The sequence below is a fragment of the Patagioenas fasciata genome, chromosome 7 (assembly GCF_037038585.1).
Source record: "Patagioenas fasciata isolate bPatFas1 chromosome 7, bPatFas1.hap1, whole genome shotgun sequence".
Classification (NCBI taxonomy): Eukaryota; Metazoa; Chordata; class Aves; order Columbiformes; family Columbidae; genus Patagioenas; species Patagioenas fasciata.
In genome coordinates this window covers 37221209-37244561 of record NC_092526.1, presented here as the reverse complement: position 1 = coordinate 37244561, position 23353 = coordinate 37221209, and the positions used below count along the sequence as shown (strand labels likewise).

Genomic DNA, 23353 nt, shown 5'->3' with positions numbered 1-23353 from the left:
CTTTTGATAATTTGGAACACAAGCCCAAAATTTTGACCTGTGCTGAGCCCTTTTCCAGTGCTCAAGAGCTATATATACCCAAACACTACTAATAATGCCCATCATCAAACACCTGGTAACAACCTGAGTGACCAGAGCAGCCATGGGCATCACTGGGACTTTTTTTCTTCCAACTCACCAGGTGGCTTTCCAGAAACGCTTGACATCACCTCAGATCCTTTTGCATCCAGCTCATCCCTGGAGTGAGTCCCTTCTGGATATGTCTCTCTTCATTAGCTACAGAGGGAGTATAAATCAGTAGGTTAGAATGGTCATCTGGCTTCTAGACGCAGATGTCAGGAGGGAAATCCTACCCTCTGTCTGATATAAACAATCCTAACAATCCCAACAAGGTGAGTGAGGCCTGTTGTCAAGTTTGTGTCAGATGAGCCTCACAAGGTGTCCATGTGCAGTGCTCATTCACGTTGCTGCGGCGTGCGAGCACAAGGCAGCGAAAACCTAAAGGGATAAGGGCCTGACTTGAAAAACTAATTTCATTTTATGCCATGACACTGCAAAGTAATTGTGCTCAGAATGACTGTTTCTACTGCCTAAATGCATTTTTAGTACTCGAGCATCCAGGTGGATTCAATTGCGCTTGCAATTTTGCAGACGTTAAAGGGAAGGAGAACAACAGCACAGTCCTGAGACAGGCTGCTCAGGAGCCTCCAAGTCTAGTCCTGTTTTGACCACTGACCGATAAATGTTTTCAAAGCGAGGCATGGAAAATGCAGTGCAAGTGTTCTCTGTCGTCTTTTACAAAAATAACACTGGCTAAAATCTTCAACCAGTGTTATATGTCAGATAACAGAGGTCGTTGGCTCCAGCACAAGCAGGATTACAAGCCAGATGGAAATCTGGTCGGCTTTTAGGAATAAGAACTTCCTTCTTGAGCATCCTTCCCAAAAGCAACATGTGATAGGGTATGAATATGAGCTATACTTAACTGCTACAAAATACATTACAACCAAATAAATTATTTAAATCAAAAATGTAATTCTGATAAGCTAAAGCATACTTAGAAGTTTAGAGAACCACAGCCTTAACTGATATTCAAAAGCCATTTCACTGTTCACACAAGTTTTCATAAAGAAATAATACACAAGGCACGCTGAACACTCCCGGGCCAAACACATTCTACTGTTTATTACACATATTACATTCTTAAATAAAAATGCGTCACATAACATTTTTGCATAGATATCTTACAATATACCAATTTAAAAAAGAATTATGAAACAGACCAGTAACAAAAATAAATTTTTTCTTCATTAATAATTTTGTAACATTAACATACCACCATCATATAATACAAATAATATTTTTAAATCTTAAGACTTTTTGTACAGCAAAAAAACTGACAAAGTAATATATTTATATATATATATATAAAAAGCTTAAAAAAAATAAAATGTCAAAAAAAGGCAGAACTGAGGGCTACAAGATTGGGTACTTCTGTGATATATTAGAAATACCAGAGTAGGCCTGAGAGAACGTGACCGAGGGCATTTCCAAAATGCACTTATCAGACACATCTGGTAAAAGAAAAATTATAGTGCAAAATGAAAGTCCTTCAAGCAATGTTGTGTTGGTTTTTTTTTGTTTGTTGGGTTTTTTTTTTTGTTTTTAATAGGGAGCATTCATACTTTGTTGTTGTTGTTGTTGCTTAAAAAATCCCCCGAACAAAAATCTAATGTGTATTAGAGAACAAGAAAGGTCTCAAAGCACAAGAAAGAAAACAGGCCACTTTGCAAAGCAAACAAACCAAAAATAAATAAACCAGTCTGCATTGTTATTTTTTCAACTATATGTGCAGACATGCTAAACTAAGGCCTTGTTTCTAATAGAAAAGCTGTCACAGTTTATATGCAGTGAATTCAAAATAGGTACTTAAATTGGTGCAAGAACCTTCCTGTAGAGGTATATTAATTGGTTGAAGCATTTCTTACACTTTAGCTGAACTGCACAGGATGCCAACGCAAACTCAATCCAGGCAATCGAGTAATAGGTGCGGCTACAAAGTGATTTTGACTGATTATTTTAACAGAGGGCAGCTTCCCTGGTAGAGACACGGCCTTGGTAACAAAGTAGTGTTTAAAGCAGTGTTTTGATGTACTTCCAGAATCCAACAGGCCTGGGGTTTAAAATACAGAGCAACGGGTAAAATGGATGTTGCAAAATATAAATATCAGCCCTTCAGCCATCAGGCCTTTCAGGGACTGCGTGGTAGTTTTTCGTTTCCCCAACAGCCCAACAATAAAGGCTAAAATTGTCACCTTTCTGTCCATTCTAGCTCACTTTTAGTGTGTACATGCTAAGCCCTCATCCCCCTCCCTTCCCACCTCCCCTCCCCATCCCCAAATTTGCAGCCTACTCATTCACAGTACACAGCAACATGTATTTCCCAGCATGGTCGAAAACTTGCCTACAGAAGCTGACATGATTCTTAAAATGCGGTGGCAACAGCAAGTGCCCTCCCTAAATCAAAGCAATAGGCACGGTTGGCTACTACAAACTGTGAGTCAGTAGCTCAGTCTCCTCTTCTGTGTAGGTATATATGGTATATACTGGTGTCCAGCCACTCCCACACAGAGACAGCGTGGAGAACCTGTTTTCTGGCAGTATATAGACGTTAGGACCAAAGCACTCAAAAAAAAAATCATCAAAGCTTTCATTTTGAAAACCGCGAAGAGCTCCAACTTTAATTATTACACCAAAAATGCCATTAACAAGCATCAAGGAAAACTATAAAAACCCTGTTTGAAAAATGACACCTGCATTTGGAAGTTTTCAGGTAGGGAAACGCATTCTTGAGGTGATAAAGGCAGCCTGCCTCCTGTCTCCACATTATTAGGTATATAATTTATATATACAACTACATCATTATATATATAACTTATATAGTACATCTTGGACTTCTTTCTCTAAGGGAGGAGGAAAGTCTCGGCTTTACAAGACAGATCTTAGTACCTGGTAGGCCAGATCTTCCTGTTTTTACAACACTAAATCTTGTCACTGAAGTCAGTGTAGAGCTGTGGAGGGGAAAGACTGCAGTAGTCATCCCTAAACTACTGATAGAAAGAGACACGAATGTGACAAAAGGAAGAATATTCAAGCTTGATCTGGAAACGATCATTCAAGAAGGTGTAGATTTAATGCTAATGAAAGACAGGGCAGACTTGCCAATGCTTAGTTGTAGTATCTTAGGAGAAAATATTTTTCAGTTATTCAAGACAGAGTTAAATAGAGATATTGTCAAGCATTGTTTTTGTTCTTGGCATGTAGGGATCTTTGCAAGTGCAATTATATCTGAAATCAGCAAAAAGTACTTTAAAAGAGCATTGGGTTAGAGGCGTCACCCAGAACGTGAAAGCTTAAAAACAGTCTTACTGGACTGGATGGTATGATGGGATGTGCCAAGTCCTGAATGAAATCAAGAATAAAAGCCCTTGAGCCACTGGGTGCTGGCCTGGTAACATTATTTACAACATTTTCATCTTTTAAATTTTTTTTAAATTTAAAGATTTTGACACGCATTAAGGGAACAGGCAAAGAAAAGGAACACTTAAGCAAGTTGGATTTTCATCAGTTTTGTCAAAAGCACCGATTATGACATCTTTTGTACACAGATAAACTATGTTAAAAAGGAGCAACCTTTGTGTTAGAGACAGCTAAAAAGCCCAAATTGTCCAGGGCCAGGTAAAAATTAGGGAGAAAGCCTGATTCTGCAGATATCAGACAGATCACAGGTACAATACGCTCAATCACTGCAACTATCATATTGATCAACTGCAACTTAGCCATACACCCTAGTGATTAGTTTTCTTTTTGCTCCTCAGGTTAAAACAGTTCAAAAAGCAAGGACCTGGGGGCTCCTCTTGCATTCAGGTTCTTCTTCCCCATCTGTGTTTGGTCAGTGCTTTCCATGTATTAAGCAAAAATGTGCTAGCCTAAAAAAACAACCAGTAAACCCAATTCCAAAAAGTCCCAGGAAAATAAGAACAAATGGAAAAAAAGAATCTTCACCTTTGTAGAAATATATGTTGGCTTGGATTTTGGGTCCTGGAAACTATTTTTGAGACATCACATGGGTCTTCCAGACTAGCAAACTTATCTCCATAATATTTGGTTGGTCCCTGCAGCTGTGACACATCTCCTGGTATGACATTGCTTCAAACTGGTTTGCTAAGGGTTTGGGTTTGGTTTTTAAGATTTCCTCCTCTCCAAGTCTCTCTCATGAAGAAGCCTTATAAAATTTAATAAGGATGAAACTATCAGAGTTTGAGAGAAACCCTACAGTCTGTTCCACCAGCACAAGACTGGAAAGAACTAGAAATGAATCATAGAAACACAGAAAAATTAATGTTGGAAGGTACCTCTAGAAGTCACCTAATTCAACCCCTGGTTTAAAACACAGTTTAGTTAGAATGGACTGCTCAAGGCCTTGTCCAAGACATCAAAAGAAGTCTGTCCTCTCTTTCCTTCATTTGCCAATTTATCCAAGTAACACAATTTTCTAGACTGAGTACTGGCTATTGAAAAAGGACAACGCTGGGATAATGAAAAACACTCTGAACTCTGGAATCCTCTCTTCTGCTAGACCAATCTTTATAAAATACATGTGGTATTTTAGGCTGTACTTTATCTCCTGAGGGGAAAACCAAACAGAACAAAGATGCACTGAAGCGTTGTTTTTGACTAGAAAGTGACTGAAATACAGCATCATGTGTCTTCGTACAGAATATAGTATGAGTGAAACAATACGTTTTTTTAGTTTAAGGTAAACCAGCAATGATTACGTTGAGAAAAGAGAATTTTCCTTGCCAGGCCTCAAGCTGGTCGTATAGAAAGCGTATTTCTATAAGCATATTTTTATACAGAGATTCAACAAATCTTATTAGAAAAATCTTGATACTGGCATTTCCTAAATGAATCTCATCATGGAGTATAGCTTGTCTCAATTAGATAATGGGGAAATCTAGAATAAATAGATTATATCAACACTGTGACGTGTGGAGTACTCCTTAATCTGGAATTTTGGTCTCCTCATTACAAGAAAATTATTGACACATTGGAGTCAGCCTAGCAGAGAGTCACCATGGAAATCAGGTTCTGGAACACACGATGGGTGAAGAGAGGCTGAGACAGGGTTCAGTCTTAGGAAGAGAAGGGCAAGGGTAGATCTTATTGCTATCTATAAATTTCTAAGAGGGTGCAGAGAAGAAGCCAGACTCTTCTTGGAGGTGTGTAGTGGAAGAGACAATGAAAACAAGTTGGAACATGGAAAACTCCTACTTGTCACATGGATTTTAAAAATTCTTATTTTTACTGCAAAGGTGGACAAATATTGGACCAGCTTGCACAGAGAGGTTGTAGAGTTTTCATCCCTGCGGATATTTAAAACTCAGCTGGATATGGCCCTGAGCAACCAACTCTAGTTAGAGGTTGGCCAAATTGGCTCTGGAGGTGCCTTCCCACCTGCATGATTCTATGATTGACTGCTCTGCTCCAAAATACTATTCAGCTATTCACAAAACCTCATATTTGCTTTAGATGCTTCCTCTACATACACTATTTTGCGAGACTTCTGTCTCAATTTGTTCTCATCCTACAGTTTTGTCGTCTTGGAAACCACAATCTGACTTTTTTATAATGACTCCTCTTTTGCAAATCTTCATAAATCTAGCATGAAGGAAACACAGTTAAGCTTCTTTCTACAGCTGCATCACTCGGTCCTCAACTTTTACCAAATCATCTATTTATGGGTTCACTTCCAAGAAGCCTTACGGAGAGGATTAGCCTTTCCTCATTGGCCTGTTTCTACTCATAGTTTACAAAGAGAAGACAACTGTACAACTTTAGCAAGAAGACACAGGCCTAAACAGCTATTAACAGATTACACAAGTTTGAAGTGCACAGCTTAAAATACCTGTGAAGACACAAAACTGGGCATTGTAAACAACAATCCTGGAATGTGTCACTAATTACGCCTTTCCAAAACGGAGCTTTCTTCTACAAAACACCAGTGATGGTTCAAAATTTCAGTAATGATTAAGACACTTGCATATGAGCACCCTAAAACTGAAGTCTAGAGATTAAGTACACCATGTATATAGTTGAAAAATATCTCTATTTGCAATAGAAGAGATAGTCCCAAAGCTCAAAATTTGGCTTCAGAGTTCAAGACCTGCTACAGAGAGAGCCTGAGAAATCTGAAATCTGGTTCAGTCTCTTATCCCCCTTTTCTTTTACGTTTTTTAGGCTGCTTGTATCCACAACTTAGTTGTAGGCCTGCCTCTAGAACAACATAATTAGACATCTCAGCACGTTCTTTTTCCATGAGGCCCTTGTTCCGCCATATTTAAATAAGATGTCAACAAGACCATAAATAACAACTGGAAGAAAATAAACAGTCTTGCTTGGGTTTTTTTCCCATTTTAAATAGAGTCCAATATTTAAACTGTCATTTAATAATTAAGGTTTGTAGACTGCTCATAGCATGTCTAAAGGCAGGTGTGTTCAGAGGTCAAAGGAGGATATTTATGCAGGTTCACAGCCAATGAATATCATAGTGGGGGGTTTGAGAGAACACACTTTAGGACACTACAGTAATGAAATTCTAGGACTCTCTTACCTTTTTTTTTTTTTAAATCTAATGCACTGACTGGATCCTCTACAGTTTCACACAGCTGAGGTTTCAGTTCCCATTAGACATCTGGCAGGATGCTCTATATATTCCAACACAAATTGGATTCTAGGGCCCTCAGTCCCAGTGGAACAGCTGGGTGGAATGGCCTTTACAAGTATGCAAATACAGAAGTAGAGAAATACGAGATTGTCAGCAAGCAGTGCTCCATAATTTTAAATGCATACATATATATATATAAGCATATATATATACACATATAGAGTAGGGTTAGTTTTAAATCTTTGGAATAAACTCAATATTCGTTCTCTCTCTCTTTCTCTCTGTCTTTCTTTCTTTCACTCTCCCTCTTGATCTCTCTCATGCTCTTATCACGAATGTTACATCATTGTCCCTAAAAGATGGTTAGATTTTGGTCCATATTTCATACCATATGGGCCAGACATCGTATTTCCCCCCTGTCCCCAAAGTGTTCAGTTGACAGTCACAGTGTTTTGTGAAAACTGTGAGGAAAAACAGCATCTTTTGAGTAAATTCAATCTCTCACTGGAACCAAAGGTTGCAAAAAGCTGAGAATTCAAGTGCCAAGGATCCCGGTGACAGCTCTTAAACATCTATTGAGTTTCTTGTTTGTTACTTTTCCCCTAAGAGTACAGTTTTACCTCCCAAAACATAAATTAAGGGAAATATTTAACAGTCAATGAGTCAAAACAGTCAAAGAAGGGCAGTTGGCTAATACAGTATAAAAAAGCAGCAATCATTTGTGGACCACACGCCATTTTGTTTCATTTCTAGACACATCTTGTAGGGATGGTCCCAGAATATACAAAATATACAACCTAATGACCACCTGCCTGCTTGCATAGGCCATTTTTATGGTCCTAAATGCAGTCTTTGGAGTCAGGGCCAGTGCCAAATAGTTTCAAATGCAAGTTATGGTAAGATACATTTTTTGTTGTTTTTCTTTTGTAATGAAGACTTTAATCCACTTTGAGCCAACGAAATCAAATTATCAATAGGACTGAAGGGTGAGCATGAGACCTCCACTTCTCCTGGATGGTTCATACAGTGGGCCCAAATGGACCTCTCGGTTAGCAATACTTTAGACCAATCATTTGGAAAAGCCTCAATGCTGTATGGAAAATCCAACCCTTCCTTTACCGTTCATACTGTTACATTTTTCATATAGGAGTGGGCTACAGCATCAACTTGATGAATGGAAAAGGAGGACTTTGATAATTTCTTTAAAAGGCTAAAGCTGAATGAAGCCATCGTACTTGGAAGAAGTTCTCGATTTCCCACTCAGAGACTGGAGCAGGATTTTTGGCTTTGTTTTCTTTTGTTTTGTTTTTGTGTGTAAGATGCTCAACAAACATTAGCTTTAAATTAAAAGTCTGCAGGTGCTCTTTACACAAACAAAAGTCTAATGTTTTAAACTGGTTAATAGAAGAACAGTAACAAAAAGCAACATAATTCATCTCTAAGTCACTGTGGGTCGTGGCTAACGTGCTCACATGATGTGGAAGGAATCCTGTAGTCATGCCTGTGTGGTCAGTCCCAGACCGATATCCAGGTGAAGACAAGGAGTTCTGAAGATCACTTGTTCGTGGAGAAAAGAGAAAAAATGTTTGAGCTTCCAAATAAGCTTTTAAAGGTTTTTGTTCAACAAATAAACAAGAAGTCCTAGCTATGGCAATAAGGTGAGGCCTACAGAGATATTAGGTGCTGTTTCTCAGGGCTTTATCCCTTGGCCACTTGGCCATCATGGCAGCAGCTTCCAGAGTCCCTAGTGCATATGTTGTGCAATAGCCAAAACAAAAATTAAAATAAAAATGACCAACACAAATATAGTCCTCCGTGAAGTCTACATAAACTCAGGCCAAAAAAAGGGTATTTGTGTCACAAGTGTCACTCCACAGTCTACTGCCATTAAGGCCACTGGTATTGACTTAAAAGGATCTCAATAACTCAGTTCTAGGAAGAAGAACCAACACCAAGACAGGTCAAAGTGTCTGTGAGAAGTCTGATGCACTGAACATTAGGAATTCTCAGACAAAGGACAAATGAACCAAGAGGTTAATTTTGGCTACCAAACTGGGATTTGGTTTTCTAGGTCATTTTTTCCCCCCATCTATTTAAAAATAAAGTTAGTGCTACAAATATGCAACTTCAAGACGATTTATTCTCCTATTGAGTTGCACTGAGAAGCGAGTTAAATAAGCCCCTCTTCCTGCCATCCACCTGCAGGGAAACCTCCTCCATTTTCTTTGATTTCCACTGGCAAAAACAGGAAACAAATCCGAGAGGGACGAAGTACTGTAAGCAATTGTTCCTTCTCATTTACTTCACCTCTATACCATTTCCTCGCCTGCATCTTCTCCCATCCAGCTGGGGCAAGGCATAAAGAACCGATGTACGTATTGAAGTATATTTAGGTGCCTGACAGTGTGAGCGTGTGGTCTCTGTACAGAGGATTACACGTGATCGAGTTCTCTTCTGCAAGGCAGCACGTTGTAACTTGAGTTCCACTTTCAACTCACAACACTGAGCTCAGGTGACATCCATGGCAAGGTGACTGATATTTTAGATGTGTCTCTTCATGTGGAGGGCGAGGTGATCAGACCTGGAGAAACACCTGCAAAATAAAGTAAGTGGGAAATGAAATAAGTTCAGGATTTGGAAAAGCCAGTTTCCTGCTCCTTCCTCCTTATGTACAGGAGGAAATACATGTCCATGTTTAAAGACATTCCTTAGGTTATCCATGGATCACCACCAAACCCTGTGCAATTGACCTCTGTGACTACAGATGGCCAACTATTCTGGCTCTTGGGCAGCTAAATAGACCTCTCTTTTCTCTGTTTCTCTCCCTCCCTCGTCTTTCACTTCTTTCATCAGGGAAGAGTGCTCATCTATGCACCTATAGTATAAAATCATATATTTAGTATAAGTGTGTGTATGCATATAAAAAAAAATAAATAAACCAAGTCAGTTTTGCTCTAGTACTCAGCAACACCCGCTGAAGAAACCTCCAGCTTTCCCAAGTGCCCAGTACCTGCAACAAGTACTGAAGTATGATGCCAGTTTTGAAAGCTGAATTCTCATTTCTAACTCCAAACTGGAAGGAAAGCTGGTTCGGAGTTTGGAGGCTGACAATCCATCAGGCCACATATCTCTCCCTTTCTCTCTACTGGGAATTTGGGTGGTAATATGTGGTTGTTGATGAACGCTATCTCCCTGAAGGGTGTTGAGAGAAGGTCTTATGCCTATTTTGTAAGAGTGAAAAATTGAGAGACAGAGAAGGCAGGGAAATTGTAAATCACGCAAGAAGTGTAGTAAAACCAGAAAAAAATATGCCAGGACTTCAGCTTTCAACTTGTGTTCTTTATCCACAAAGCCATTTTAATCCATCTCGTACGAATACGCAATGTTTTGACATTCTGAACGTGTAGACGGATGCTGATGAGATGGACTTAGAGCGGCAGTCCTAGAGAACTAGTTGAGTTTTAAGGCTGGTCTAAACACGCAGTTAATTGAGAATAAGGTAGGGCAGGAATTAGAAATGAAGCATCTATTCTTGATTAACTTCCTCTCTAAAGGCTTATGAGTGCCTTCTTCTGAAATAACTTAAGCCATTTGGGAAGTGGGCTAAGATACTCAGAATAAAACACACTTTCTCCAGGAGAAGAGCAACGCCACAAAGAGTTAATCAGGAATTACTATTCTGGAACAGTTGCTTTGTGGTAGACATGCTGCAGGGCACCCACAGCAGCAGGAACAGTGCCAAACTCAGGCACTTCACACCACCAAGATATTGTCAGAGTGATCAGAAGAATAAGTTCTCAGGAGGACAAGTGCTTTTCTTCCCTGTCATTCAACATAAGCCTCATTTTATCAAGACTGCCAGTAAGCAAGAATAGTTTTTTTGACTTTATACCCATTAGAAATGGGATTGAAACCATCAACTCATTTCACACCCACCATTGTGGTGTCATTAAAGACATGTATGGCACCAGAGAGCAAACTGCACCCTAAAGCCCTGAAACGGAGTCAGGGCAGCAGGACTCAGACACTCTTAGAAATTAAACTTCCACTAGATACTTCACGTTGAGCACTAAAAACCAGAAGGTTTCCAAGTACTCTGCAAATCTTGGCTTGCCTTCTTTCCACCCTAGGCCATAAGACACTGGCTTATTTATTTTTACTAATAGCAAAAAACATACATTCTAAATATCGTACAAAAACCCGCTTTTGAGTAACCTCTTTTTATTTCCTCCCAGGGCACCACGTAAAGCTACTTCCAGAACTGACTTGCCTGGAATGTCTTTTCACTGCCCCACAGATTTAGAGTATAAAAGAGCCACCAATACGGGTCTCAAGAATATCCAAATGGCTTATTGTGAGAATTTGGATAGCTCATATGTGGTTACTGAATGTATTTCCTAAAAAAAGCAGTAGTTGAGTATTTTGTATTTTTCAGAAAGAAGGTAAAAGAATGACCTGAACTACTCAGAAAAAAAAAAAGCCAAAAAGTGAAGATAAAAAAAGAACAATCTAGACACCCAGAGGATAAATACTCTAAGCAGAGAAAAGCTGTGAACTATAAAAATGAAGAGGTTTTATATAGTTAGGGGATCTTTGCAGTATTCCCCTGCATAAGCAATCCAGCTGTATCTACATGCAGAGATGAGCAATTGAAAGGTGCATTTTTAAGACAAAGAAACTTCATAATAAGACAAGTTCTGCAAGAAGAGCTAGATACTCATCTTTTGTGGGTGCGCAGAGCTCTGCTCAAGTCAGCTCTTCTCTGCTGGTTTGTAGCAGTTTACAAGGGGGTTAATACCTTCAGAGTGGCAAAAATTAAGAAGATAAGACTGCAAAATAGGATGGAGGCTGCATTCCTCCAAGCTCCTATGTGAAGCACAGCAAAACAATGGACACTCGCAGGCTCAGTGCAGCTCGAATTTTCTAGCCCTAGGGTGCCAAAATACCCCCTTGGACCAACATCTCTCTCGTCACTCTAAACTGAGAAAGCAGCATCAGCTGGCTACAAGGGTTGCCAAAAGAAAACAACAGCTTGAGTGGCTGCCAAAAAGACACGCACCAGCTGGCACTTCTGCCTAGGATTAGTCCTAAGACCACCCAAGCATGGCTTTTCCTCTCTGATTGTCCCTATTATAGATGCAACCCAGCAAGAAGTATGCTGAGTCACAGTACAGCAAGATCTGTTAAAAATATGGATTCAATACATTGTTTTACGTCAATAACCACAGTATTAGCATCTAGTGTATTTTTCAGCCCTAGAATAGTTTCATAGTTAATAAAATGGTATCATATTTGCTAATTTGTAGCTAATAAAATGGTACAATACTAATTCCTCACATTTTCCTGCTGACTAATTTGGTTAGTTCTGTCTCTTGGTAAGGCTGGTGGACGTGGACATTTATTTTCAACAGCAGAACAGTCCCCACAAAATTGTGCAGCTAAATCACACTGTCAGGAAAACCTATTGATCAGTGGACACTATTTTTTTTTCCCAATCTGGAACTAGAGGCAGCGATGGAAGAGGCTCCACAGGGTGAGTTGTCAAGGGAAACTCCTTTCTTGAGAAATTAAGAAACAGCAGCTTGCTGGTCTCTAGTCCTGCCCATGAGACAAGACCTTGCTCTGCACCTCTGGCTTTACACCTCTACCAGCTCTGCACATTGTACGTGGGCTCATCACAATCTTCTCCATCACCCCTCCCCAAGCCCAGCTCTTCCTAGAAAGGACAGGTTATGCTACAATAGGACGCCCTAATTCTGAGAGTCAAACAGTGATGCGTGAAACACAAATTCCTTGCTCCCAAACATGATTCCTTGCTTTCTGTTTTTGCTCTGTCTCCTTAGCAACACTGTACAGCTCGGCACTGAAGCCTCCACAAGAGGAAGAGGGAAGGTGACTATGATAAGAGAATATATTGCTCAGCCATCTTTCTTACCAGCTGTGGATTCTCCACTGTGGGATGTGTTTGTTCCAGCTAAGTGTGCTCTTAGCCTCACGTCAAAAAGGAAACCTCGCACACACACAGAAATACATATCCCAAGAGTATGACACTAAGCTGCTATTTCCTAACACATATTTAGGCAGAACAAGCGAGTATCACTACCCTGTCATCCTCTTCCCCTTGGAGTGCTGAGGGCTTGCACTGCCTGAGAAACACAACCCTACTCTGCGTTTCTGAAAAGTATAATTCCTGGGGAATTACAGAATACCAGCTTGGAAGGGACCACAAGGATCATCTGGTCCCACCTTTCTTGGCAAAAGCACTCTTAATAACCAGCATATCCCTGGTGTCTGGAAGGCAATAGGGACTTGGATGCTGCATTCTGCACCACTTCAGCTGATTCTCCTTTGTCCCCTGCTGCCACCAAACCACACAACATTTGCAGTACATATGGTGCTACTCAAACCAGCGGTAGTTTGTCAGCTATAACTAACAATGTGATCTGTGGGCTGCATGGTGTTGGGATATGGCTGGCACAGCAGGAGAAGAGAAATATGCCTTCTTATCTCTTTTGATTTAAAACTGACCTGTACACAGAGGACATTAATACCCCTTTGATGTCTGCCAGAAGGTCAGGGATACAAACGCATCTGAAAACAGTCTGGGAAGGGAATTGCAACCAGACTGTGTGCACAACATCCCTCTTCTTTGGTATCTGAATGACCACTTTCATGCTGTGATTGCCAAGGTATGGCCTTCACCTCTGAAAAACAACAGGCACATGCTTTGTGCTACAGTGGCGTTGCTAAAAGAGCTCCAAAAGGCTCCTTAGAGTTTAGCAAACCAGGATGTCTGAGAGGGTGACCACAGCTCCTGTCAATAATGGTGGGTGCAATCAAGGGTGGCAGTTCAAACAGAGAGAAGCTGTTCTCCAGCTGGGAACCCTGGCTCAGGAAGGGGCGTCTTTTAACATTATAAGTCTGCCTAAATAGCTAAGGACAGATTTAGGTGCATGTTTCAGTGCTTGCTTGAGGTGATATCTGCAATAGGTGGTAGGAGAGAGATCTGAGAAAGGGAAAAGAAGGAAAAATAATGGTATGGCAGAGTGGGCCAAAAGAAGAACAGGCACTGTCACTCTACAGGCTTGCAACAATTGACTGGGAGAGTAAAGACAAATTTGTCTCCTACCACCACACACAGATGGTATGTGCATCGAATGTGACAGTGCACAATCCCCAGTACTCTTATTAACAAATATTTTTCCTTCATCTACAGATTCAAGTGAAGAGCAGAAAATGCATTAGATGATTGCAGGAATCTTTCTCTTGACTGCAGTGACTGCGTTGGCTGCCAAAGAAAAAAACCTGGGTAGGAAGGGATAATATGTAGAGGGAGAAGAATGAATACTTAACAAAGGGCTGAAAGAGACTGAGAAGTTAAAAATACTGACTGTATTTCTTTAGATGTCTGCTAAAAATATTGTCTGTCCTGACACAGAAACCCTGGGGCTTTCTGTGTATGTGTGTGGGGGTGTGTGTCTTTGTGGGAACAGGATGGTCAGTTTATTCTTCAGAGGAGAAAAAAGAGAAGGGCAATGCCTCATATTTAAAACGGAGAACATAACTGTGCTCCTTCACAGAGATGCTTATACAAAAGCACAACTCCAAGGTCCCTACTTGGCTTATCCTGTCCCTCATTCTGAGCAAACAAAAGATAATCCGGGGCTAAAACAAAAGACAATCCAAGAGGAAGCCCTCGGTGGGGGAAGGGGGATGGGAAGGAGGGAGACAAGGGGAGAGGAGCACTTAAGGAGTTGAAGCTCTTGGAAAGGCAGGATGTGAAAATGATCTAATTTCCTTCCCATAAAAGGATGGGGTCCCCTGTTTATGTCCCTCACATCCTCTCTCCACGCATGTTTGCTGCTGGTCTGGTGTACCCAGAGGCTTCCTAGAGCCTTTATTGTATTACAAAACGTCTCCTTATCAGAGCAGAGAACCTTAGTGCTGCATTAAAAAGATGGGTAATTTTCTTAAGCCTCTTTTAAAAATATATATAAATAGGATTAGCTGGATAACATGTTCAGATGGAAGCACATTATTTGATTACTCAATAGTGGATCCAGGTTTCACCCAGGGCACTGCCAATCTCAGCTGGGGGGGTGGCAAGGGCGAGAAGTGCTCATTGTTCCATCCTGTCAATGCTGTCAACAGTCATTACAGGGGTAATTGCTTTTGCTCCACCCTGATTTCTTATCAATTGGGACTGGGGATGGGGAGCAGGGTTTTCTTCTCTTTTTTTTTTCTAAATTCAAAGAACACAGCTTTCAAAAGCGCCCAGCACCAGGCAAGGATGACCAGATATTTCAGACGAGCTCATCATTCATTTGAGCAGCTAAAGCGGTGAGGACTGCAAGAAGGAATCAGTGAGTGGCAGCAACGGTGGCTCTCGCTGAGAGCTGCTGGGTGCTCAGCTTGTTGTTTTCACATTTTCTTATGATATAGTTCTATAGGTGGTTTGTTCCTTACAAGCTCACCAGGCAAAACCAGCCCCTCATTCCTGAGTGCCCAGAGAAGGCTCTAAGCACCTGTCAGGCTTTTAAATCTGGGTGCATACAGAATGATGATGCAGAGTAGTTCCCACATTAAATAGATGTCAAGGGTGAGACAAGGACAAGAGTCACTAATTAGCAGCAATATGTAGAGATCACCGATCCTACACAAAACAAACCCACAAACTTGAATTGTCAGATGTGCCCAAATTGCTCCTGTGCTTTTGAAAACGAAGGCCTTTGCTTGTCTTTCACTGACTTTTGCATCTGGGGAAGCAGGGAGCCCTGGACTCAGTGGTAAGAGAAGACAATAATCATAGAGAAATTAAGTACTCTGCTCCTAGGAGTTTACTATAGATTTGTGGCACAACAGCCCACACTCTCCACCCCAGTGTTGTACACCCACATATTTGTGAGGCCCATTGGTTTTGTGAGGCCTACCCTGCCAAAATACGGGCAGTCAGTAGTGATGCTTGGGGGAGCCCTTGAAGTGGAGCAAATAGAGGCTGCTCTGTCTTTTTGAGAGCACTCATAGGACCAGGAGACAGAAAGCTGAGATGCTTTGTCGAGCGGTCCATCACTGAAGTGGTCCAGGGCCCTCTGGATGTCTTCTCTGCTTTAAGAGTGTTAACAAGAGCTGCTCTATGGACTGAATCCTGTGCCCACAACAGACTTCAGTCAGACCTACACATGGTGCCACGTCTCTGTGTGCTATGGGATTAGAAGTACTGCAGCTCTGCCAGCCCAGAGGACAGGGGCCGAGCGCAGGGTCCCTCCTTGGTTCGGGAACGGAGGCAGCAGGACAGGAGACCAGAAGGGGCCTCTGTTGGGAGACAAGGCTCTTGTCTGGGGGAGCTGGTGGCTCCGAGCTACTCACAACAACTGCATGTTGCTCGAACACGGTGTTAGGAGGCTGCATTACCTGTCACAATGGTTGCATTTAAAGGGCTTTGCACCCGTGTGCTTTCTGTAATGCCTCGTGAGCTCGTCACTCCGTGCAAAACGCCACTCGCACCCTTCCCACGAGCACTTGTAAGGCTTCTCACCTGCAGAGGGGAGGAGAGAACAGTCAGCGTGGCAGCATGATTACTGAGCACTCAACTTGCAAGCCCTGTGTCATCCCACTTCACCTCTGTCCCGCTCGGGCAGGCTAGCCCGTCACACAGTTCATGGCCAGTGTGGGATGAAAACAACTTAGGGCTTGTGATGCATTGTACTGAGGATGGGTCCAGCCCAGTCTTTACCACTGCTAAAATTCCTGCATGACCTTATTTTCCATTTCTAACAAAACCAGTCAATTACTCTTCAAAGAAGCCCTCAGAACATCCCCAGATGCCTGTTCTGCTGTGTGGCTGGACGTTGATTTTCAGTCAGCTTTTCAGTTCACTCTGCCCTTGCCAGATTAATTACTGTGGTACCTGTAAGTGGCTGTACTAACACCTGAACCCACTGCAGGTGTGCACCAGAGTGACCAGCACCTCTGCATTGCACGCCTTACCCCTGGTCATTCAGGCTTTTTGCACTACACCTTTATGAGCTGTTATTCTGTCCCAAAATATCGACCATACCGCTGAAGGCAGTGAAATGGTGCAGTGATAAAACAGGAGAGATTCTGGTCTGCTGTGTTCATGTCTACCTGTTTTCTCACGCAACTCGGGCTTTGTGGGTCAAACTCTGCCGTGGTGTAACATCCCTGGAGTCATTAACACCTTCTGATGAAGAATTCCAAGGTCTCATGCCTTCCCTTTTCTTATTCAGTGCACATGTATTTGTGTGCATGCAAATTTATCATCTCCCTCCAGAACAAATGCTCTAGCGCATCTCCTCCTACAGAAACCCCATGTCACTTTTCCTCACACTGTCAGTACCGTATGGATGCATTAGAAGACAGGGGAGCTGAGATAAAACGCAGACGAGAAATTACTTTTACTACCAAGCTTCTAAGCTGGCAATTATAAACAGAGAAGGGACTATTATTTATTTATTTGATCTTAAAATTGCTAAGAAGGTGATCGTAAAAAACCCACCACTGATGAACCTGAAGTTGCAGTCTGCACGACCTCTCTATGCCAATCATGTGAAACAATCACTTGGCCACACAGACAAATTTCTCAGTGCAGAGACACAGATTTCTATATTTAGCATGTCTACTCAGCAAGTAAAGGAGTGAGATCTGATTATGGGAGACCTTTGTATTTCAAGATGACAAACTGGAGAAGCCAGAAGAGCTAGAAAAGTGAAGAGGGCAAGAGAATTGCATCAAAATACATGGAAAAAAAGCTGCTCTCTAGTGAGTGAGTTTCTGCAGACTTCTTACGCACAGCCAGCTCTGTTCACAGTGGTCATCTGCCCTGCAGAGAAAAGCAGAGTAGGTTGAGACGTAAACTGGAGCTGAGACATTTTACTGCCCTCTGAGAAGTTTCTTTGGCTCAGTAGCTCAATTAAAGGATTCATTGGGGTGAAGCAATGAAGTGGGGGCAGCAGCTGGCAAGACTTTGCCAAAATATCCATTTGTCTCTCAGGCCCCAAATGCAGAAAAGCCAGTCTGGATGTCTCTGTTGTGTGCCACAGTCGACCATGAGAAAATGCCCAATAGGACAAAGGATTGAGCCAACAATAACACCACCCCACTTAGATTGTGCCCGTTGGTCATCTCTGCAGACTTGCCTTTTGTTCGTTTTTTTCTTTCAATAGAATTTCTTTGGGGCTGGTGGGGGAGAAGGCAAGAAACTTCCTGTTAGTGAGCCAAGTGCTGGTGTCTTGTTTCTGTGCTGGTTACTCATCTGTAATTCAAACACTGTCACCATTGCTGACCCCAGACACCAGACCTCTCCCCCAGCAGCCCTTGACATCCTACCTGGCACTCTGCATCTGCTCCCCGCTTCTCAGAGAAAAGGAATTTCCCCCAGCCTTGCTCATGTCTATGATGACACGCCGGTTCTGCCTGAACAGTCTCTGCATTATTTTTAAAAGCTGCCAGTAAACAAGCCTCCATGATAACTCAGCTTCCTCGGTTCTCTGACGCTCTCTAGTGCCTACCTAAGAGTAGACAAACCGCCTCGCAGAGTATGTTTGCTACACTCGCTGCAAAGCAGCTGCAGAAGACGACTGACTGCTCAGCGCAACCTGGCAGGTACAGCCAGTCTGAAGGATACAGTCACCTACAGAGCACAAGGGTGAAGGAAAAACTTCCTGGGCTTTCTCTGAAACAAGGGCTATTAGGGCTGAAGCTGAGTTTGGCTTGTTAACATTTGCCAAGAGCTTTGAAAATGTACAGTGCTATACGTAGGTTACAAGAGACAGAAATGCCAAGCATGATTACTGGTAAAGCCATGGGATGCCACGTATCTCTGTTCCTTGCTGCAGGGGCTCCTCTCTCAAGCATTCCTGGTCTGGCTTTACACAGCCCTGAGCTGAATTTTGTTTTCAGATGCTTTTCCTCTGTAACCCAAACCCATTTCACTAAATGTCAGACAGTATCTCTTTGTGCTCCAGGCAGCACGCTGGCATACAGTGCTCCGCATGGCACGGTGACCTTTAAAGCCACGTCAGATGGCTCCTTGACCCAGAGACCTCAAAGAGGTTGGATTTCCTGCCCTCCTGCAGTTACGCAAAAACAGGAGAGGGCAGGAGAGAGACCTCCGTACCTCTGCACATGAAGACTGAGAACAAACTGCTTCTTTAATGGCTGCTTTCACGCTACCGGAAGCCGAAAGCGCATCTTGCCACGGTGCGCATATATAGAAACACAGGGATGGGGAAGAAATGGGAGCGTCCTCCCGGCTCACTCCTGGCAATGGCAGGGAGAAGAAATGGGAAGGATCCTTTCCACATGCCACACGGCTCTTCTGTTGTTGCAGGGGATTAGAGGGAATCAAAACATAGATGGTGAAATGCTCCTCTGCTGAGAGCAATGGCAAAACTCCCACTCACTTCTACAGGGCCAGGATCTCTCCCTTTTTAACAAATTAATTATGAGCTTCAAAATCCAATTAAAAATGGGAACATCACAGAGCTGTGCCACACTGACTTTTTTTTCAGGCTCTAATTCCTTAAAATTAATAACTGCACTTAAAACTTGTGCCTGCGAGCCCCTCCCAGGAAGGAGGTTCTGCTCCTTAAGTCACCTTTGCTCAACACAAGGATTTGTACAGTACTTAAATAAATCCATAAATCCACATTTATACAAATGCACTCCATGGAGAAACCAAGGTATATCCAAAAAGAAGATGATACCCAGATATGCAGCTGTTAAATACTCAGCTGTTTCGGTTCACAACGTGCTCCACAGCATGGGGCTGGTTCAGCTTTCACACATCCACAAATGCACCTGGGAAGGGCAGGCAGCCACCAATGCAGACTTTGGGCTTCCTCCCGAAAGCCAAAAATTTATCATTTGAAAATATGGAAGAGTCAAGCACACAATCCCAACAACACTGCTGCGGTAAACACGCATTAGGCTCCCAGCAAAACACGACTGACAGAGCTGGGCTGGTTCTGTGCTGGAGACACGGCACTGGTCCTGGGGGCTTCTCAAAATCCAGAGGCCCCCTGTCCTTGCCACCTACACCCCGCAGGCACTCTCGGGGTCCTGGGGATATTTCTTTAGTCTGAGGAGTAAGGCAGGTTTGCTTACAGACCTCACAGCGACTGTTTCAACAGAGACACATCAGGTTAGAGGATGCCGAGGTACGGAACCAAGATCAGCTGAGGACACTGGCAAGACCACAAAACTACGGTGCACAACGGACGCTCCGCCTATTATACATTAAGATGTAGAATCTTAATAGATATATGCAGTATTTATTGCCAACCCCAAGGGTTAAAAAGTCATAGTCCCATAGAAATAATGAGATTTTAAAGAAGAAAACAATAAAATTTAGAGATCATTTGCCTTCTGCTTTGCAGATAACCTAGGGCCACAATTTTAAACTTCTCTTTGCAGCCCTGCAGGCTCGAAACATTTATTACAAAACACAGAGAAAGCAGTTTGCTTTCTATTCCATGGATTTCAAGAGCAGAGACTTTAAGAAGAAAACCCTCAAGATTTTGGGATGTGCATGAGAAGACCTCATGAGTTGACAATGCTGCGGTGTGAAATCCTGGCTCCATCAAAGTCACTGGAAAAATGCCCATTAAGGCTTGAGTTTCACACTGTATCTTTACAGAATTAAAAGCAAACAAAGATATTATGATTATCCATCTGCATCTATCTCCTTATCCCTCCTCTGCACCCCATCTTAAACACCACAGCACAAACATCTGTTGATTACAGTGCACTTAGTAAAACAATCAAGTAGTTTAAGCCCCTAGTCCTGCAATGAACTTCAGCAAGACAGACTAGCCCTAAAAAGGATGGTGCAGAATCGCAGTCAGATTCCTCGCTGGCATCTCTTCGTGCTAAAAAAGTGAGGAAAAAACCTGAAATCCTGCCTTTGTGTACATTTTGAAGGCCATTTAAATAAGACATTTGATGTACAATGCTTTAAGAGCTTCTTAATACCATATCATGTTAACTAGACAAAACTAGCATGCGAAAGAATCTTTAAGAAAACAACAGAAACACCCCCTGAAAAATCACCATGTGTTCTAATCCACCGTGAATTATTTACATGTAGTTTCAGGATATTTAAAAAAAAAAAAAAAAAGAAAGAAACACAAAACATTTCCTTCCTTTTTAAAAATCTGTGATTTAAAAACTATTCAAAACGAAACCAGTTTTAAAAGCCTCAGTGTCTAAAAATATGTATTGAAAGACAGCTTTAGCTCCGCTTGCTCTAAGACTGGTGTTCCTGGAGAACCAGACAAGCTGCAAATTACAACTGAAAAAGGTATTAAATCCAAGATTTCTCGCCTGGATTTCTCCCATAAAGCTCTGGGGGCTCAAGAAATGTGTGAAGAATCAAGTAGTCTCACTGGCTTTTTAAAGAGAGCATTTTAATAACTTTTCCTTGCCACCCTTTCTGAGAAATCCTTTTGGGACCTGCTGCTCCTGGCGACTGGGACTGGACCGTCACAGAGGTGTCACCATGGGACAACCCAAAGCATCATTGGGAGGCTGGTGCCCACAAGGATGTCGTCAGCGCAGCCGCAAGTCGCTTGGAAATGCCAGAAGCTGGTGGGGTTTTTGATGAGAAGCAGCCCCCCCAGATCGCCTTGCAGAGAAACACCAGGCAGGCTTTTGTATTTGCTTTGCATTTTATGACGAAAGCCTGCCACAGCACAATGGGACGCTTAATGTGGAACATCACATTAACAATATTTTATATTTATGTAGCACTCTTCATCTCCATGGGTCCCTGAGAGCTTTACAAGCTACATACATGGCATACCAATGAAGCCAAGCCATAATTCTTCTAATTAGCTGAACATCAGCACGTGGCATAACAGAAAAACGTTACCGGTCACCCCCCTCTTCCTATGGAAAGAGTTACATGATATTTAATAGAAACATGTTGAAGGACATTCAGTTTTAAGGACTCCTGGAAAAATGACATCGCCTAAGCAGACAGGTCTCCTTCCCACCTGTGCTGTCCTCCCTCATTACACGCACACGCTCCATCAAACACGAGACGTAGAAGAGGAGCAGCTCAAGACCTGCTGCATGTTAAATATTCTCACTTTCACACCAGGTTCAGCACGTTACCATCACACGGCTCAGGCAGAAAAGCTCGTGGGCAGCTGCGGTTCAGCGCACAACAACATCACTCCTTTTTTAAGATTAATAAGTTCATTTCTTCAGCAGAAAAGGAAGAGCAAGCTATTCAATACACACATCCTCTGGAGATCAATGCTAACATCTAAGCGTATGTGCCTGCAACCCATCAACCAGTAAAACTAATTACAAAAATCAATTTCAGATACTTTTCCGAGCCTTTCATTCCTCAATATACTCCTAATTGATTTTTGTTGGAGAATAGAAAGCCTAATTATTATTTTTATTATTACAAAGGCATGCAAGGGGGGGCAGTGGTCAGTGTTTAAGTAGCTCACCAATGCTTTCTGCCCAAAAAAGAGAAAAGAGGAAAAAAAGGGCATTTTATTAATGGTTTTGCCACCTGCTGGAAAGATGGGAAAGCCTTTGAAAAGGTGACAAAGCGCAAGAGAAAAGCTGGCAGGAGACAGGATGGGGCAGAAGAGGAATGTGAGAGGATTGTGAAATACACAATGTGAGAAGGTTGTACCTATTTTTAGATGGGCAGGGATGATCAAGTGTAAAAGCGGCACATTTTCATGAACAACGTACAGCTCCTTTCATCCAAAAAGGTCAGCAGTGCCCTCATAGAGAGATGGCTCTGATCATGTATTTATTAGAGATGGGTGAAAAGAGGTTAAGGACCAGACCTGATGTCCAATCAGTCTTTCTACAAACTTCAAAGCTCTGGATTAATCCCTAAGGGCCTTGCCAAAGCTCGTCTACCGAGTCAGCAGCAGCGTTCAGCGTGTGGCCACCGAACGCGTGAAAAGAAATGATGTTTTGCAGCATTATGTCTTACACGTGCGCCTACCACACATCCACAAAGCCCACTTGCCCAGCTGAGAAGCAACATTCAAAGAAATGGAAATTCTCTGTTTTCTACTCAACAGGACGCATTTAACGAACGCCTGTTGCCATAGTAGGTGAGCAGGAACGCCTTGCTTCATCTTCCCAGCTCCATGCATCGTGAATGATAAAGCTTTCAAAACGCTGCTTCGCTTTCAGACCCCTTTTCTCCAAAGGAAGCTCCTGGCTGGCGGGGAGAAGGGCTGGGGGACAGACACCGGCGCCAGCCTGGGTGTGCAACCCACGCTTCTGCTCCATTAATTACCGGCGCATCCTCCTGCAGCCCCAGGCCCTGGGGACAGCAGCAGAGCGGCACCCGGCAGCAACACCGCCAGCAAAACTACCCAATTAAGCCTCCCGAATATACATGTCGGGGGGAGGAAGATTTAAAAAAAAGAAGGATGGGGTTGCTTGGCAACGGGAGGGCAGAAGCAGCTGTGCAGCAGGTCGGGCTGGTACCCGGGCTGGCCCATTAGCGCCCTGCATCGCCTGCATCTCATGCTGGGGTCTCCTGGTAACAGCTCACGCGTGCCGGGCTGCTGCACGTTCCCCTCCTCTCCGCCTGTTTCTTCCCATCACGCCAAGTGTTGCTGG

At 42.6% G+C, this 23353-nt stretch overlaps 1 protein-coding gene and 1 long non-coding RNA gene across 4 annotated transcripts in view; both read right to left on the bottom strand.

The window, feature by feature from the left end:
* The window catches only part of LOC139828463 (uncharacterized), a 48868-nt gene extending 48596 nt beyond the window's left edge, over positions 1–272 (bottom strand). The window contains exon 1 of the long non-coding RNA XR_011740099.1: positions 179–272. This is a non-coding gene — a long non-coding RNA (uncharacterized lncRNA). The remainder of the gene's footprint in view (positions 1–178) is intronic.
* An 886-nt stretch (positions 273–1158) lies between these two features.
* The window catches only part of KLF7 (KLF transcription factor 7), a 59775-nt gene continuing 37580 nt past the window's right edge, over positions 1159–23353 (bottom strand). The window contains exons 3-5 of one of the 3 annotated variants that reach the window (XR_011740096.1): positions 16139–16262; positions 9035–9320; positions 1159–8284 (exon numbers count right to left, since the gene is read on the bottom strand). Coding sequence is in view for 2 of the 3 variants with exons in the window: in XM_065841207.2 (XP_065697279.1) it covers positions 9269–9320; positions 16139–16262 (176 nt within the window). In the remaining variant the exon portion in view is untranslated. Of the gene's footprint in view, positions 9321–16138; positions 16263–23353 lie in introns of all 3 variants that reach the window. The other 2 variants (XM_065841207.2, XM_071811436.1) reach the window with 2 other exon arrangements.